Source organism: Pristis pectinata, chromosome 40, assembly GCF_009764475.1.
Source record: "Pristis pectinata isolate sPriPec2 chromosome 40, sPriPec2.1.pri, whole genome shotgun sequence".
NCBI classification, from domain to species: domain Eukaryota; kingdom Metazoa; phylum Chordata; class Chondrichthyes; order Rhinopristiformes; family Pristidae; genus Pristis; species Pristis pectinata.
The window spans coordinates 2,763,590-2,782,804 of NC_067443.1; the positions used below are offsets into that span (position 1 = coordinate 2,763,590).

The 19,215-nt window shown below is 56.0% G+C and overlaps 1 protein-coding gene across 2 annotated transcripts in view; it reads right to left on the reverse strand.

The window, feature by feature from the left end:
• Nucleotides 1–14,037, reverse strand: part of LOC127587494 (phospholipid-transporting ATPase ID-like) — a 44,410-nt gene extending 30,373 nt beyond the window's left edge. The window contains exons 1-5 of one of the 2 annotated variants that reach the window (XM_052045850.1): nt 14,005–14,037; nt 10,447–10,514; nt 9,093–9,151; nt 6,706–6,819; nt 4,050–4,148 (exon numbers count right to left, since the gene is read on the reverse strand). In XM_052045850.1, coding sequence (XP_051901810.1) covers nt 4,050–4,148; nt 6,706–6,819; nt 9,093–9,151; nt 10,447–10,477 — 303 coding nt within the window. In that variant the 5' untranslated portion in view covers nt 10,478–10,514; nt 14,005–14,037. Of the gene's footprint in view, nt 1–4,049; nt 4,149–6,705; nt 6,820–9,092; nt 9,152–10,446; nt 10,515–13,851; nt 13,961–14,004 lie in introns of those variants that run through there. The other variant, XM_052045849.1, reaches the window with a different exon arrangement.
• Nucleotides 14,038–19,215: the final 5,178 nt, after the last annotated feature.

The following is a 19,215-nucleotide window of genomic DNA, read 5'->3' on the forward strand; positions in this document are numbered from 1 at the left end:
GGGAGGGAGAAGGGGCGGGAGAGAGAGGGAGGGAGAAGGGTCGGGAGAGAGAGGGAGGGAGAAGGGTCGGGAGAGAGAGAGAGGGAGAAGGGTCGGGAGAGAGAGAGAGGGAGAAGGGTCGGGAGAGAGAGAGAGGGAGAAGGGTCGGGAGAGAGAGAGAGGGAGAAGGGTCGGGAGAGAGAGAGAGGGAGAAGGGTCGGGAGAGAGAGAGAGGGAGAAGGGTCGGGAGAGAGAGAGAGGGAGAAGGGTCGGGAGAGAGAGAGAGGGAGAAGGGTCGGGAGAGAGAGAGAGGGAGAAGGGTCGGGAGACAGTGAGGGAGAGGAGTCAGGAGAGAGAGAGAGGGAGAGGGAGAAGGGTCGGGAGACAGTGAGAGAGAGTCGGATCAGGGGAGAGAGGAGGCTCAGATCGGGAGAGAGACAGGGGTCCCTGACGCCGGTCACGCTGGGGAGGGAGGGGAGGCGAGGGGGGCTCCGAGGGACAGGCCCTCCCCTACTCCCCTCCCCTTGGAATCTCCCCTCCCCCACTGAAGGGACCGGAGGGAGGGAGGGAGGGAGTCAGGAGGTCCCAGGCACAGATCCAGTCGCGCAAGGGGTCCCCTGCACGTGGGATCCCCATCTCCCTCCGAGGTTGCTCCCTCCTGTCCCTTCCACTCACCTTCCCGGTGAACCCCACCCCCACTCCGGAATTCAGGAACGGACCATTAAGGGGCGGACCCAAAGCAGCCTGCCTCCCCGACCTCGTTGGCGGGACACAGAGGGCAGACTCCCCCCACCTCTTTCACCCCCGTTGATGTGCCCCGAGGTCGCTCTAAACCTTGGGGGGGGGGCAAATGGCCAGAAGCCTGGGGGTCAGCGGGGGGGGGGGGGGGGGGGGGGCGGGATCAAGGGCAGGGCAGAGGGGGAGGGCTCAGCAGGTCAAGAGTCGCAAACAACACACATGGAGGAAGGGAGGAATTTTAGCCCCGGAAACAGTTCCGAGCCCCAAAGGAATGGGACGGGACGCACGTGGTTTTGGACCGCAGTTATACCACCTGGTCCTTGTTCAAAACAAGGATCAGGCGGGGCCATTTGGCCCTTCACAGCTACTATCCCACCCACCTGTCCATGGAGATTGTGGCTAATCTCCTAATTTTCCCGCCCGTATCTCGATTCCGTCAACACCAAGAAATCCAACCATCTCTGAACCCCAAGGGGCAGGAATTCCAATGAATCCCCCACCCTCTGGGTGAAGAAATTGCTCCCCATCTCCGTCCCATTCCGAGACGGCAACCGCTGGTCCCAGACTCCCCAGCTGGGGGAAATGCCCTTCCAGTCCAGCCCAGTCAACCAGATCCCCTCTCGTTCTTCCAAACCCCAGAGGACACAGTCGCAGTTGCCTCGATCTCTCCTCAAATCCGCCCTCCCTGGACCCCCCCCGCCCCATCTGGTGAATCTTCACCACCGTCCCTCTGTGGCAAGGACATCCTTTCCTGGGTCAAGGGACCAGAACGGTGCACAACGCTCCCGGTGCGGTTTCACCAGGGCAGTGAGACATCTTCACTCCCGTACTCAAACCCTCTCATAATAACAGCCGACACACCATTTATCCTCCGAGTCGCCTGCTGCCCTTGTATGGTTGTCTTCAGTGACTTGTGTCCAAGGACAAGCAGGCTCCCTTCGAACGTCAACACTACCCGATCTCACACCATCCCACAAAACTGCTTCAGCCCTTCAACCTGGAGTGGTGTCCAATAACCAATAATCAATCCTTGTCAATTGTTACCTACATTGAAGCTCATTGACCAACTTCCTGAGTGGGATCTTACCAAAAACCTGAAGATCTAAATACATCACATCTACTGATCCGCCCTTATCTACCGGTCAAAGAATCGCACAGCATAGAAACAGGCCGTTCAGCCCAACTTGTCTGTGATGTCTTTCTACCATCATCTCATTTGCCCTTATTAAGCCCATATACCCCTGCACCTTCTACCCCGCCCCGTTACAAGACTATGGTCCCCTAGTACAATAACATGGACCCTTGACCTCACAATCTACCTCGTCGTGGCCCTTGCACCTTATTGCCTGCCTGCACTGCACTTTCTCTGTAACTGTGACACTTTATTCTGCATTCTGTTATTGTTTTACCCTTGTACTACCTCGATGTACTGATGTGATGACCTGTACGATCGGTATGCAAGACAAGTTTTTCACTGTACCTCGGTACAAGTGACAATAATAAACCAATTTACCAACTTTACCCGTCCAAACACCTTTTAAACATTGTAACTGTACCCGCCTCTACCACTTCCTCTGGCAGCTCGTTCCACTTATGGACCACCCTCTGGGTGAAAAAGTTGCCCCTTTAAATCTTTCCCCTCTCACTTTAAACCTCTAGTTCTGGACTCCCCTGACTTGGGAAAAGGTCTGTCTGTCCTATCCAAGCCCCTCATAAACCTCCATAAGATCACCCCTCGGCCTCCTCCATCCCAGTGACAGTAAACCCGGCCTGTCCGATCTGACAGGCCTCCATTCCAGCCAACATCCTAAGGAGTCTCTTCTGCACGCTCTCTGTGGCTGCCTCGTCCCTCCCGTGGTGTGGGGACCAGAACTGTGCACAATACTGTACTCAAGTGTGGTCGAATTGATGTTCTGTACAGCTGCCAACTCTTATACTCAGTACACCGGCCTATGAAGGCAAGCAGGCCGAATGCCTTCTTTACTACAGTGGGTCAAACGGAATTTTCTTTTCAGAAATCCACACCAATGCTGCTCAATCCCATTATTCCTTCCAAGATTACATCCTATAGGATAGAACAATACAGCACAATACAGGCCCTTCGGCCCACAATGTTGTGCCAACCTTCTAACCACACCTAAGACTATCTAACCCCTTCCTCCCACATATCCCTCTATTTTAAATTCCTCCACATGCTTATCTAACAATCTCTTGAATTTGACCAATGTACCTGCCTCCACCACCACCCCAGGCAGCGCATTCCACGCCCCAACCACTCTCTGGGTAAAATAACCTCCCTCTGATATCTCCCTTGAACTTCCCACCCATTACTTTAAAGCCGTGCCCTCTTATATTGAGCATTGGTGCCCTGGGAAAGAGACGCTGGCTGTCCACTCTACCTATTCCTCTTAATATTTTGTACACCTCTATCATGTCTCCCTTCATCCTCCTCTGCAAAGAGTAAAGCCCGAGCTCCCTCAGTCTCTCCTCATAATGCATACCCTCTAAACCAGGCAGCATCCTGGTAAATCTCCTCTGCACTCTCTCCAACGTCTCCACATCCTTCCTATAATGAGGCGACCAGAACTGGACACAGTCCTCTAAGTGTGGTCTAACCAGAGTTTTGTAGAGCTGCATCATTACCTCGCGGCTCTTAAACTCGATCCCACGACTTATGAAAGCTAACATCCCATAAGCTTTCTTAACTACCCTATCCACCTGTGAGGCAACTTTCAGGGATCTGTGGATATGAACCCCCAGATCCCTCTGTTCCTCCACACTCCCCAGAATCCTGCCACTAACCTTGTACTCCGCCTTGGAGTTTGTCCTTCCAAAGTGTCCCACCTCACACTTCTCCGTTTTAGATTCCAGTACTTGGCCACCGCTGGGGCAAGGAATTCTGGATACGGCCCAGTCCGTCAGACAAACCGGCCTCACCCTCCGTGGACTCTGTCTACACTTCCCGCTGCCTCGGGAAAGCAGCCGACATGATCAAAGACCCCCACCCGCCCCGGGACATTCTCTCTTCTCCCCCCCTCCCATTGGGCAGAAGATACGTACCACCAGGCTCAAGGACAGCTTCTGTCCCGCTGTTATCAGACTATTGAACAGACCTCTCACACACTAAATTCTTGATCTACCTTGTACAAGAGGTCTGTTCAAGAGTCTGATAACAGTGGGACAGACGCCGTCCTTGAGCCTGGTGGTACAAGCTCTCGAGATTTTGTATCTTCTACAACCGCTTCCGTACCCCACCCCCCCCCCCCCCACCACCACACTGTGAAGGTCCCCGACCCACTCCAGGGCCCAGGCCACACCAGGAGAAGACTCACGTAGTCGTCCGTGGCGTCTTTGACAGCCGTGATGGTCAACACAAGAACCAAAGGCACAATGGTGGTGAACCAGGAAAGCGAGGAAATCTGTGGGATAAGCTGCAAGGGGGAAGAGAGAGAGAGCCGGGAAAGGTTAGTGTGACGGAAAGAGGTTTGGGGGCAGGGGCGTGGAGGGGGAAAGAGCAGGAGGGTGGGGCTGGGGCTGGGTGGTGGGGGGGGGGGGGTGGTGGTGGAGGGAAAAAGAGGAAAAGCAAGCGAGGTGTAACCGCCCTCCCCGCCCCGAACCCTAACCCGAGACGTGAGCCAACCACCAGAGGTTCTCAGCCTAGTCTCCCGAGGCCTGGGATCCTGGTCGTGGTCTCAGGGGCTGGTCTCCCGAGCTCAGAGACCGCACCCCGCCCTTCGATGGCTGGGGGCGTCTCGGCCTAGCCTGGGTTGGGGGTTAAACGACAGCGCACAATGCCTCTCCTGCTAGGCTGTGAGCCCACTGGCCCAGACACTGGATGCCCAACAGTATGGCGGATTCAACCCTCCGCTTCCAACATTCCCCAGGAAAGATTTAACAGGATTCCAGCCCCTTTCCCCCCCCCCTTCCCATGACAAAAGAGCTCCCAACCACCCCCCCCATCGCCCCCGTCACCCCCCCTCCCCCCGCCACCGTGCCCGAACACTTACACAAGGGAAATTCACCGCTCGATCTGTACGCTCCCAGCGTCCCAGGCTTGTGGGGGTGACCGGCCCGGGAGTTAGGAGATCGGGAGCATCCAGGCTTGTCCACCCGCACCTCAGGAGGGAGGGCGAGGGTCAACGTTCAGGCCCAGCGTTAGAAGCAGGCCCAAGATGGCGTCACCATGGGCCGCACTGCCCGACAACAGCCCGCGAGGGAAGTCCCTCGGAGACGGCGGGGTAGCAGGATGCGAAGAATTCGACAAAAAAAAAAGCAGGACCCGGCTATAAATCCACCACCTTCCGACAGCAAGGACGGGGAAAGTCGGGTCCCAAACACAAGTTCAGGCCGGCTGGGACTAGCAAAACAGGCTCCTGGCGACAGAGGCTTCTGCCGTGGCCATCACAGGAGTCCGGGGAGTCGGCCAACTCTCGGATGCAGAATATAAACCTACAAGTCTGTAAGTTCAGAGAGAAAAACACAAGGGAAATCTGCCCAGCCCATAGTCTTGGGCGAGCTCTCTCCCCGCAGCCTTGCGCAGTTCCTCTCGAGTACTTAACCCAGCTTCGCTTTCAAAATTCCTGTTGGAATTACATTTCCAGTAAAAGTTACAGTAAATCTCCGCCTGTCCGGTACCATGGTGGTGTTGGCCTGGGAGATTTTCCAAACTATTGGATGTTACTCCTATTAGATTTACCCACAACTGACTTCTAATTCAGGTTTTTCTTTGGATGTTACGCAGATGAGGGGTAACTTTTGGTGTGGATCAGGTGGGTTTAAAGGGAGCGGGAGACAGGGTCCCCGGTGGGTTTAAGGGGAGCGGGAGACGGGAGTCCCCGGTGGGTTTAAGGGGAGCGGGAGACGGGAGTCCCCGGTGGGTTTAAGGGGAGCGGGAGACGGGAGTCCCCGGTGGGTTTAAGGGGAGCGGGAGACGGGAGTCCCCGGTGGGTTTAAGGGGAGCGGGAGACGGGAGTCCCCGGTGGGTTTAAGGGGAGCGGGAGACGGGAGTCCCCGGTGGGTTTAAGGGGAGCGGGAGACGGGAGTCCCCGGTGGGTTTAAGGGGAGCGGGAGACGGGAGTCCCCGGTGGGTTTAAGGGGAGCGGGAGACGGGAGTCCCCGGTGGGTTTAAGGGGAGCGGGAGACGGGAGTCCCCGGTGGGTTTAAGGGGAGCGGGAGACGGGAGTCCCCGGTGGGTTTAAGGGGAGCGGGAGACGGGAGTCGCCGGTGGGTTTAAGGGGAGCGGGAAGCGGGGTCCCCGGTGGGTTTAATGGGAGCGGTGGGAATATCCGGCAGCGAGCCAGATGCTGAACCATTGGGAAATCTGCACATTCGGATAGCGGGTTATCGGTTAACCCTTTATGGGAGACAACGAGGGCCTAATGTTGCCCAGGGGAGTGGCAGGTACCTGAATAGGGACCGGACAGGGGAAAGGTTTCTGGGGGTGGGGGGGGGGGCGTTGATTCAGAAGCCTCAGAGGGAAATTCCAGAGGCTACAATCTGTAGCTGGATTTCCATTCCTCATGCCACTGGACCTGAGGGTTTGGACAAAACTAGGCCTCGACCAAGGCTCCAGTTCCTCCTTTTCAGATTTCCCGAACAAAAAATCCTTTGCCGGCCAAGGGCACGCTTCCCGCCGGGAAGCACCGCCTCCGCGGAAGCAGGTGGCAGCCACCGGGCGCACAGCAAGATCCCACAAAGCAGCCCCGGAGCCGGTTTCCCTCTCGGCCCAGGAGCACAGGAGGGAGAGGGGCGTCTTCCGTCCCACCCCCCTCCCGCTGTTCTCCTGGCAGTCGGCTCCCGAAAAGGGGGCGAGGGGGGGGGTCGGGGGGTGGGCCTTGGCTTGGACTTGGTGCCCTCCCGGGACCCGAGTCCTGAATTTTCCCCTTGACGTCTCTCGATGACGCCACCGGAGCCCAATTCTCTCCCTCCCCACCCCCCCACCCCCACCCCCACCAAAACCACCCGTCCCGCGTCCCAGACGGGATATACCTGCAGTATTAACAGGAACAGGAAATAGGTGTTGGCCACCTCCTGGAACTGCTCGAAGAGGTTGACAGGCAGGAAAGTGATGACGTTGTACTTCGAGGTCTTGATGCAGTTGTTCTGGGTGGGGAGTGGAGAGAGAGGGGGCGAGGGAGGGGTTGGGGGGGGTCAGTGAGTAGATTCGGGGCAACACGCCAACCTATTATGCCCCATATCCAGCGGCAACGGAGCAGGCCGGGGAAAATGGCCGCCAACCCCCCCCCCCCCCAACCCGTTCCCCCCCCCCCCCCACCACCCTCTCGCTCTGCGTGCAGGCGTGGAATGTGGGGAGGGTTCCTGCCTCTGTCCCCTCCCTCCCTCCCTCCATCCTCTGTCACCATCCTCTTGGTGAAAAGGAGCTCCTCTCTGACCCCCAGTGTCGGGCCATTCCCCGATCCCCGACCTCTGACCCCAGGCCCCTCCTCCAGCGTCTGACCCCTGACCTATCCTCCAGTGTCTGACCCCTGACCCATCCTCCAGTGTCTGACTCTTGACATCTGACCCTTCCTCGTGTCTGACCTGACCCATCCTCCAGTGTCTGACCCGACCCATCCTCCAGTGTCTGACCCGACCCATCCTCCAGTACCTGACTCCCGACATCTGACCCTTCCTCGCGTCTGACCCCTGACCCATCCTCCAGTACCTGACTCCCGACATCTGACCCTTCCTCGCGTCTGACCCCTGACCCATCCTCCAGTGTCTGATGCCTGACCCATTCTCCAGCGCCTGACTCCCGACATCTGACCCTTCCTCGCGTCTGAACCCTGACCCATCTTCCAGTGCCTGACTCCCGACATCTAACCCTTCCTCGTGTCTGACCCCTGACCCATCCTCCAGCGTCTGACCCGACCCCTGACCCATCCTCCAGCGTCTGACCCCTGACCCCTCCTCCAGTGTCTGACGCCTGACCCTTGACTTATCCTCCAGCATCTGACCCTTGACCCATCCTCCAACATCTGACTTGACATCCCCAGCACCTGACCCCCGACCCATCCTCCAGCATCTGACCCCTGACTCAACCCCGGCACCTGACACCCGACCCATCCTCCAGCATCTGACTCCTGACATCTGACCCTTCCTCATGTCTGACCCCTGACTCATGCTCCAGTGTCTGACCCAACCCCTGACCCATCATCCAGTGTCCGACCCGACCCCTGACCCATCCTCCAGTGTCCGACCCGACCCCTGACCCATCCTCCAGTGTCCGACCCCTGACCACGACACCTCTGTTACTCCGCCGAGAGCCAGGAAGGAACACTCCGAAAATCCAGCTCAGGTCCGATCCCATGGGAAGAGACCAGTCCCCACCATCTGGATAGGGGACATCTTGATGTGGAAGGGAAGACCCTTTCCCCTCGCCAGTCCAAACCTGGTCACCTCGCACACATCGAACTCGGAACAGCACAGGAACAGGCCCTTCGGCCCACCATGTCTGTGCTGACCACAAAGCCAAATTAAACTAAATCCCTTCTGCCCGCACATGGTCCATCTCCCTCCAATGCCTGCACATCCATGGGCCTATCTAAGAGCCTCTTAAACGCCTCTATCGTATCTGCCTCCACCCCCACCCCTGGCAGCACCTTCCAGGCACCCACCGCTCTCTGTATAAACAAAAAACTTGCCCCACACATCTCCTTTGAACGTACCCCCTCTCACCTTAAATGCACGCCCTCTGGTATTAGACATTCCTACCCTGGGAAAAAGACTTATCTCTGCCTCTCGTAATTTTATAAACCTCTATCAGGTCTCCCCTCAGCCTCCAGCGCTCCAGAGAAAACAACCCAAGTCTGTCCAACCTCTCCTTATAGCACGTGCCCTCTAATCCAGGCAGCATCCTGGTGAACCTCTTCTGCACCCTCTCCAAAGCCTCCACATCCTTCCTGTAATGGGGCAACCAGAACCCGCATACAACACTCCAAGTGCGATCGAACCACAATTTTATACAGCAGCAACGTGACTTCCCAACTTTTATACTCAACGCCCCGACCAATGAAGGCGAGCGTGCCGTACGCCTTCTTTACCACCCTGTCTACTTGTGTGGCAACTTTCAGAGAGCTCTGGACTTCAGCCCCAAGATTATTTAATACATCAATACTCCTGCCATTCACTGTAAACTTTCCCCTTACATATGACCTCCCGAAGTGCAACGCCCGGATTAAACTCCATCTGCCGCTCCTCTGCCCATGTGTCCAACTGATCTAAATCCCGTTGTGTCCTTTGACAGCCCTCTACACTGTCCACAACTAAATTTTTGAGTCGTCTGCGGACTTACCAAATGTCCCCGGCATCCGCACCCACCTCCCCGCATCCCAGGTCCACCTACCACCCCACACCACACACCCGCTGACACTTACTGCGTACTGGAACTTCTCGTTGTATTCGCGAGCGTTTGCCCTCACCCTGCGCTCCTCCTCTGGAGAGAACGGGAAGAGGGTGAGTCTCCGAGATGGATTGGGGGGGGGGGGGTGGTGAGAGGATTGTGAGCAGGGGGGTGGGGGCTGGCAGAGAGAGGGAAATAGACAATTTGCACCCAGCCTCGTCCCCTGTAAGACACCCCTTGACCCACGGCCACTCCCCACCACCCATGGAGCTGAGGCGGAGCTCGTTCAGAACTTCACATTCCCGGGGTAAACATCACCACCAGCCTGTCCTGGTCCAACCACGTAGACGCCACGGCCAAGAAAGCTCACCAGCGCCTCTACTTCCTCCAGAGGCTAAAGAAATTCGGCACGTCCCCTTTGACCCTCACCAATTTTTATGGATACACCATAGAAAGCATCCTATCCGGATACATCCCGGCTTGGGACGGCAACTGCTGTGCCCGGGACCTCAAGAAACCGCAGAAAGTTGTGGACACAGCCCAGCGCGTCACAGACACCAGCCTCCCCTCCGTGGACTCTGTCTACACTTCCCGCTGCCTCGGGAAAGCAGCCGACATAATCAAAGACCCCCACCCACCCCGGACATTCTCTCTTCTCCCTCCCTCCCGTCGGGCAGAAGATACAAAAGCCTGTAAGCACGTACCGCCAGGCTCAAGGACAGCTTCTACCCCACTGTTATCAGACTGTTGAACAGACCGCTCACACGCTAAAAGATGAACTCTTGATCTCAGAGACGGGGAGGGGTGTAGGGGCCGGAGGGGGTCACAGAGACGGGGAGGGGTGTAGGGGCCGGAGGGGGTCACAGAGACGGGGAGGGGTGTAGGGGCCGGAGGGGGTCACAGAGACGGGGAGGGGAGACCACCGTGGTGCAATAGTTCCAACCACATCCAGGACCCACTCGACGCACCGTGACGAATCTCACACCGACAACCCTGCACCGAAGGCCCTCAAACTCCACCAACCAATCGGCTGTCGGCCGCAACACCCCAGCCCGTCAACCAGAGCGACACACTGACACGCTGAGCCACAGGACAATGGGACGGGAATGGCTGGACGGGGGCGGTCCGTCGGGAGTGCGGACGGTGGGGCTGAACGGGAAAGGGTGGGGTCCCTGGGCCAGAAACAATCAACGTGGGTTGGACCTTCCCCAACCCTCCGCCCATCTCCCAGTGTCCCACCCCGTGGAGAAGTGTCACAGGAGTTTGGTCCCCGTCCGTATCCGCGCGCCCCGTCCGTATCCGCGCGCCCCGTCCGTATCCGCGCGCCCCGTCCGTATCCGCGCGCCCCGTCCGGTCACCGCTCAAAACCCTGGGAAGAAGTTACTCACCAGGAGGAGGTGGTTTCTTACACAGCTCCATCGCAGTGCGCCACGTTTAATTATGCCCATGGGAAGGTCTGTAAGGAGCAGTGGGACGGGAAGGGGGGGAACACAAAGGGAGACGGACCCGTTAACTATCTGCACCTCCCGCCGCGCGGCGCTCCCCCCTCACCGCCCAGCCCCCGGCGCTGCCTCAGGATCCCGGCTAGACGCGCCGAGCGGGAGGGGAAGGGGCCGTCAGCGGGGCGGCTGACGCTCAGACCCACGGGGAGGGGGGGGGCAGCTCTCCCGCGGGAGAGGCAGCGCTGCCAGGAGAACCAGCTGTCAGCGGGCAGCTGGCCAACATCTGGGGGACGTCGGGAGGGAGAGGGTGCATATTCACCCCTGTGCGTCTTCTCCGCCTTCAAGCAGAAGAGCCAGGCCACTCGCTCCATCTGCCTCCTGCTGGCTCTCCTGACCCATCCCAGCCCACTCGCTCCCTGCGCCACCCTGTACCCTGTTGACCCAGCCCCGGCTGCCTGCCCTCATCCCCCCCCCCCACCCCCAAACGGGGCTGTCCCGTTCCCAAGTGCTTCCCCACCACTGAGAGCACAGTACAGGGCAGGAACAGGCCCTTCGGCCCATCGTGTCCGTGCTGACCATGATGCCTATCGAACTCATCCCGTGCCCCTGCATGGTCCATCTTCCTCTATTCCCTGCCTGCCGTGTCTCCATCGTATCCGCCTCCACCCCCACCCCTGGCAGCACATTCCAGGCACCCACCGCTCTCCGTGTAAGAAAACTTGCCCCGCACATCTCCTTTGAACTTTCCCCCTCTCACCTTAAACCCCTGGCCTCTAGTGTTCGACATTTCGACCGCAGGGAAAAGACTCTGGGATTGCCCACCCTCTCCCTGCCTCCCAGCTTATAAACTCCTCCCCTCAGCCTCCGCCGCTCCAGAGAAAACAACCCAAGTTTGTCCGACCTCTCCTTACAGCTCGTGCTCTCTAATCCAGGCGGCGTCCTGGTGGACCTCTCCTGCAGCCTCTCCAAAGCCTCCACACCCTTCCTGTAACGGGGAGGGGGGGGCAACCAGAACTGCACACAGTCCCCCAAGTGCGGCCTGAGCACCGAAGTGTTATACAGCTGCAAGGTGACTTCCGGGCTGTTATACTCAACGCCCCGACCGATGAAGGCGAGCGTGCCGTACGCCTTCTTTACCGCCCTATCGACTTGTGTTGGGACTTTCAGGGAGCTGTGGACTTGCACCCCAAGATCCCTCTGTACGGCAATGCGCCTGCGATTCACTGAAAACTTTCCTCCTACATTTGATCTCGACCTCACTTGCCCGGATTAAACATCTGCCACCTCTCTGCCCATGTCTCCAACTGATCTCCATCCTGCTATAATCCTTTGATGACCTTCCTCACTATGCAGAACCGATTTTTGTGACGTCTGCAAACTTATTCAACCCACCCACCTACATTTTCATCCAAGTCATCACAAACAAGAGGTCCCAGCACCGATCCCTGCAGAACACCACCGGTCACAGCCCTCCAGTCAGAATAACTCCCCCCCCCCCCCCCCCCCGCCACTCCCTGTGTCTTCCATGGGCAAAGCCAACTTTGTATCCGACGCAGAAGTTCACATCTCGGTTCAGTGATCATCTCCCACCCCTCCGTCGTGGGAGGGTCGTTACGGCACAGGCAGAGACTGCTCTGCCCGTCATGAGCGGACTATCCCCATCGGTGCCACTTCTGCCCCTTTTAGAACATAGAACAGTACAGCATAGTACAGGACCTTCGGCCCACGATGTTGTGCCGACATTTTATCCTGCTCTAAGATCTATCTAACCCTTCCCTCCCACATAACCCTCCATTTCTCTATCATTCACGTGTCAGATAGAGTCTCTTAAATGTCCCTAATGTATTTGCCCCCACAACCTCTGCCGGCAGTGCGTTCCACACACCCACCATTCCCTGTGTAAAAAAACTTACCCCCCGACATCCCCCTTGTACCATCCTCCAATCACCTTAAAATTACGTCCCCTCGTGTTAGCCGTTGTCGCCCTGGGAAAAAGTCTCTGACTGTCCACTCGATCTATGCCTCTTGTGCACCTCTATCAAGTCACCTCTCATCCTTCTCCTCTCCAAAGAGAAAAGCCCCAGCTCGCTCAGCCTATCCTCATAAGACGTGCTCTCCAATCCAGGCAGCATCCTGGTAAATCTCCTCTGCACCCTCTCTAAAGCTTCCACATCCTATAATGAGGCGACCACAACTGAACACAATACTCCAAGTGCGGTCTGACCAGAGTTCTACAGAGCTGCAACATCACCTCTTTTTGACGGATCATTCCTTCTCCGCTCCCGTCCGGAAGTCCCGGTTGGTTCTGTCCCCACCGTACCCCACCCACTGGCCTGTCGTTCCTCGGGTCTGACCCCCGGTCCCGGGGCACTCCGCTAGCGGCAACAGCTTCCGTTCCCCTATCCCGGTCCAAACCCAACCTCCGGCTAATCCCTGATCTCCGCCCAACCCACGCTAATTCCTCCCTCCCCATTTCCCCCCACCCACATCTCTCCACAAGAACGCCAGGGGTATAGGCCACTCGGCCCCTCTACCGCCACCATTCAATACCACCATGCATGATCTGTCCCGGGCCTCCTCTTCTGACCCAGTTCCCCACCGCCCTCAATCCTGATCTTTCAACACACCATCCTCTGTGGGAACTCAAGTCCTGACCGGGAACCTTGATGATTCCCTCTCCTTCCCACAGAGGCTGCTCGACCTGCTGAGTCCCTCCACCGGATTGTTTGCTGCTCTGGATCCCGGTATCTGCAGCCTCTGGTGTCCCCAGTCTTTATTCCCACCACCCCCCCCAAACATCTTTAAATGCCCCCAGTGATCTGGCCTCCACAGATTGACCCCTTTTCTGCAGTAAGTTACATGACCACCCACCGATCTCGTAGCTCCGTCCCAAACTCTCCCACTACTGGAGACATCAAGTCCCTTCAGGATCTGAGATGCTTTCAGAAGGTCACCCCCCCCCCCCCCTCACAGTCTCCTGCACTCCCAAATAATACAGACTCAACCCTCCCCTGGTAGGGAAACCAGGAATCCCCATTCCCCCTCCCATCCCCATACACCACCCCCCCTCCCCCCACCTCTCTCTCTCTCTCTCTCTCTCTCCCTCCAGCGCTGCAATCGTCACCAAACTTCTGTGGCAAAGAGTGAGGCTGTGATCGGAATGCAGCAGTGGCTGAGAGGGTGGGAGGGGAAGGAGGGGTGGGGGGTGGAGAGAGGAAGCCCATGCACGGTAGCCAGCCACGCAGCACATCTGGGCAGGCACGGGGGGGGGGGGGGGGGGAGGGAGGGAGAGAGAGAGACCACTTGGATTTGATGCAACATTTTCTTTGAAATGCAATCGCAGGCTCTCACCTTTCGCTGTGCATTGAATTGCAAGTTGCAATGCAGTTTTGCAGGTCTCCTGCCCTATTTTTTCTGGACGATCCTCTTCTCTCTCTCTCTCTCTCTCTCCTGCACCCCTTTCCCCTCCCTCTCCCTCCCCCTCCCTCACTCACTCACTCTCACCCATGCCCTCAGCACGGCTCCATTTGCTCGCTGCCTCCTGTTCGCGCACCGTCCCCGGGGGCCGGCTGTCAATCACCCGCGGCGCGGTGACGTCAGACGCAGGGGGGCCCCCGCACTGGGAGGGGGGTGGAAGGTGCGGGGCGGATGCGGCCGTCGCCATGTTTGTGCGGGGCAACCCGCTCCTTAAAGGGGCCGCGCCGACGGGGAGTTAAAGGGAAAGGCCCCTACCCCCACCCCACCCCACCCCCCCCCCCACCAACACACACACCAACAACAACCCAATTCCTCCCCTGCTGTCTTTTCCTGACGGAATATTAGAAAGAATTTACGGGAAATCGATAATGCCAACATCGATGTGCAGATTCGGAGCAGTCGTAGGCCATTCAGCCCTACCCTGATGTGACTGTACCTCAACCTGGCATTGCTGCTGACTCCGATTCAGATTAGTTTGCCAGGGTGCAATGAAATTCATTGCTCACCGGAAGCTCACAGAGTGAACAGTGTGTATCAGTTACTTGGACGAGGATGTGGAAGGGTGGGTTAGTACGTTTGCTGAGGAAACCAAGGTTGGTGGTGTTGTGGATGGTGTAGGAGGTTGCTGTGGGGTTATAACAGGACATTGGTAGGACGCAGACCTGGGCTGAGAAGTAGCAGATGGAGATCAACCAGGAAAAATGTGAAGTGATACACTTCGGGAGATCGAATTTGAAGGCAGAATACAAGGTTAATGGCAGGACTCTCAGCAGTGTGGAGGAACAGAGGGATCTTGGGGTCCACGTCCATAGATCCCTCAAGGTTGCCGCGCAGGTCGATAGGGTTGTTAAGAAGGCGTGTGGTGTGTCGGCCTTCGTTAGTCGGGGTACTGAGTTCAAGAGCCGTGAGGTGATGTTGCAGCTCTATAGAACTCTGGTCAGACCACACTTGGAGTTTTGTGTTCAGTTCTGGTCGCCTCATTATAGGAAGGATGTGGAAGCTTTAGAGAGGGTGCAGAGGAGATTTACCAGGATGCTGCCTGGATTGGAGAGCATGTCTTATGAGGAGAGGTTGAGCGAGCTAGGGCTTTTCTCTTTGGAGCAAAGGAGGATGAGAGGTGAGTTGATAGAGGTGTACAAGAGGCATAGATCGAGTGGACAGTCAGAGACTTTTTCCCAGGGCTATGTGGGAGGGAAGGGTTAAATAGATAGAACATGGAAAACATAGAAAACCTACAGCACAATTCAGGCCCTTCGGCCCACAAAGCTGTGCCGAACATATCCTGACCCTAGACATTACTAGGCTTACCCATAGCCCTCTATTTTTCTCAGCTCCGTGTACCTATCCAAAAGTCTCTTAAAAGACCCTATCGTATCTGCCTCCACCACCATTGCCGGCAGCCCGTTCCACGCACTCACCACTCTCTGAGTAAAAAACTTACCCCTGACATCTCCTCTGTACCTACTCCCCAGCACCTTCAACCTGTGTCCTCTTGTGGCCACCATTTCAGCCCTGGGGAAAAGCCTCTGACTATCCACACGATCAATGCCTCTCATCGTCTTATACACCTCTATCAGGTCCCCCCTCATCCTCCGTCGCTCCAAGGAGAAAAGGCCGAGTTCCCTCAACCTGCTTTCATGAGGCATGCTCCCCAATCCAGGCAGCATCCTTGTAAATCTCCTCTGCACCCTCTCTATGGCTTCCACATCCTTCCTGTAGTGAGGCGACCAGAACTGAGCACAGTACTCCAAGTGGGGTCTGTCCAGGCCTGATCTTAGAGCAGGATAAAATGTCGGCACAACATTGTGGGCCGAAGGGCCTGTACTGTGCTGTAGTGTTCGATGTTCGATATTACAATAATAAATGCAAAAATAAATACTTCAACGTGGGCAAAACCAACAGGATGGGGCAAAGATTGTAGTGCAGTCTGATCTAGTGCAAAAAGAAATGCTGAAGTGACAATAACAGAAGAATTAGAGTCTGAGATCGTGGCAGAACCGCCGGGAAGGGGGTGTGAGAGAGGTGACTGGGTACAGGAGTCCGACAGCAGTGGGGAAGAAGCTGTTCTCGAGTCTGGACGTCGGGGCTTTCAAGCTCCTGTATCTTCTCCCAGAAGGTAGAAGAGAGAGGAAGGAATAGACAGGGTGGACAGCACCCTTGACGATACCGTCTGCCTTCCTGAAGCAGCGTCGGTGCTGTTGGTCCAGAGAAGAGCAGTTGCCTGAGACGCAACCCATCGGGATGCTTCCCGCCGTGATTCTGTGGAAGTTCGAGAGAATCCTCGTGGACGAGCCAAATCTTCTCAGGATCCTAAGTACATCCGCAATTGAAGTTGCTTGATCCCGGTGACCTATCGTGTGTAAGTAATGAATCTCCCTCTGTCTTAAAACTACTTAAAGAGCCTGCTTCCATCGTTCTTTGAGGGAAGGGAGTTCAAAGACGCATGAACCTCTGCAAGGAAGAATTCGCCTCCATATTAAATGGGATGCCATCCAGACAGATCACTTCATCACATCAGAACAATAACAGAATGCAGAATAAAGTGTCACAGTTACAGAGAAAGTGCAGTGCAGGCAGACAATAAGGTGCAAGGGCCACGACGAGGTGGATTGTGAGGTCAAGAGTCCATCTTATCGTACTGGGGAACCGTTCAATAGTCTGATAACAGTGGGATAGAAGCTGTCCTTGAGCCTGGCGGTAACTGCTTTCAGGCTTTTGTATCTTCTGCCCGATGGAAGAGGGGGAGAAAGAGAGGATGTCCGGGGAGGGTGGGGTCTTTGACTATGTCGGCTGATTTCCCAAGGCAGTGGGAAGTGTAGACAGAGTCCATGGAGAGGAGGTTGGTTTCCGTGATGCGCTGGGCTGTGTCCACAACTCCCTGCGGTTTCTTGCGGTCCCGGGCAGAGCAGTTGCCGTCCCGAGCCGTGATGCACCCGGATAGGATGCTTCCTGTGGTGCATCGGTAAAAGTTGGTGAGGGTCGACGGGGACACGCCGAATTTCTTTGGCCTCCTGAGGAAGCCAAGGCGCTGGTGGGCTTTCTTGGCCGTGGCGTCCGTGTGGTTGGACCAGGACAAATTGTTGGTGATACCGACACCCGGGAACGAAGCTCTCAGCCCTCTCCACCTCAGCACCACTGACACAGACGGTGCGTGCTTCACCGCATTTCTTTTGAAAACCAGCTCTTTTGTTTCACTGACATTGAGGGAAAGGTTGTTGTCTTGAAACCGTGTCACTGGGCTCTCAATCTCCTTCTGGACTCTCCCACGGGAGGGAACACCCGACTCCGCACCCACCCCTCAGGGTCTTCTACCTTTTGATCCCATCACAACTCGCTCCTAGCGGATACAAGCCCGGCCTGTCCGACCTTTCCTGGTGGGATAACCCTCCCATTCCGGGGTCGGTCCAGTGAACCTTCGATTGGCTCCCGACACACTAACATCAATCCTTCCATAAGGAGGATGAAACTGTGCACAGTGTTTCAGATGTGGTCTGACAACCGCTCAACGTAACCGAAGCAAAGGGACTCGGCAGGTCAGGCAGCATCTATGGAGGGATGTAAATAGTTGACGTTTCAGATCGAGACCTTGTTTTCAGACCAAGTGGCAGATGCAGTTCAATCCGGGGAAGTGTGAGGTGGGACACTTTGGAAGGACAAACTCCAAGGCGGAGTACAAAGTTAATGGCAGGATTCTGGGCAGTGTAGAGGAGCAGAGGGATCTGGGGGTTCATATCCACAGATCACTGAAAGTTGCCTCACAGGTGGATAGGGTAGTTAAGAAAGCTTATGGGATGTTAGCTTTCATAAGTCGTGGGATCGAGTTTAAGAGCCGCGAGGTAATGATGCAGCTCTACAAAACTCTGGTGAGACCACACTTGGAGTCCTGTGTCCAGTTCTGGTCGCCTCATTATAGGAAGGATGCGGAGGCTTTAGAGAGGGTGCAGAGGAGATTTACCAGGATGCTGCCTGGTTTGGAGAGTATGCATTATGAGGAGAGACTGAGGGAGCTAGGGCTTTACTCTTTGGAGAGGAGGAGGATGAGAGGAGACGTGATACAAAATATTAAGAGGAATAGATAGAGTGGACAGCCAGCGCCTCTTTCCCAGGGTACCAATGCTCAATACAAGAGGGCATGGCTTTAAAGTAATGGGTGGGAAGTTCAAGGGAGATATCAGAGGGAGGTTTTTTACCCAGAGAGTGGTTGGGGCACGGAATGCGCTGCCTGGGACGGTGGTGGAGGCAGGTACATTGGTCAAATTCAATAGATTGCTAGATAAGCATGTGGAGGAATTTAAAATAGAGGGATATGTGGGAAGAAGGGGTTAGATAGTCTCAGGCGAGGTTTAAAGGTCGGCACAACATTGTGGGCCGAAGGGCCTGTATTGTTCTATGGTTCAGAATCAGAATCAGGTTTATCATCACTGATGTATGTCGCGAATTTGTTGTTTTGTGGCAGCCGTACTGTACAAGGCATAAAAATTACTATAAGTTACAAAAATAAATGGTGCAAAAGAGGAATAACGAGGGAGGGTTCGTGGATTCATGGACCGTTCAGGAATCTGATGGTGGAGGGGAAGAAGCTGCTCCTGAATCGTTGAGTGTGGGTCTTCAGGCTCCTGTACCACCTCCCCGATGGTAGTAACGAGAAGAGGGCATGTCCCGGGTGGTGAGGGTCCTCAGTGATGGATGCCGAGAGCATTTTGTGTGTGTGTGTGTGTGTGTGTGTGTGTGTGTGTGTGTGTGTGTGTGTGTGTGTGTGTGTGTGTGCGTGTGTGTGTGTGCGCGTGTGTGGGTGCGTGCGTGCGTGCGTGCGTGCGTGCGTGTGCGTGCGTGTGCGTGCGTGTGTGTGCGTGTGTGTGTGTGTGTGTGTGTTACTCCGGATTCCAGCATCTCTTGGGTCTCCGTAACTAAAGCAAAACCTCGGCATTCGAATCCCCCTCACAGTAAGTGTGACGTTGAACTGATTTCCCAATTACTTGCTATCCCTGGATACCGGCCTTTTATAACTCAGGCACCAGGACACTTAGAACCTCGGCGCGCTGAAATCTCTTGCTATTGAGATAACATTTCTTCTTTTATTATTACTTCTCTTTCCAACATGGACGATTTTGCTTTAAGTTATAGAATAGGACAGGATACCTTCGTTAGTCACACGTACATCGAAACCCACAGTGAGATGCATCTTTTGCGTGGAGCGTTCTGGGGGGCAGCCCGCAAGTGTCTCCACGCTTCCGGCGC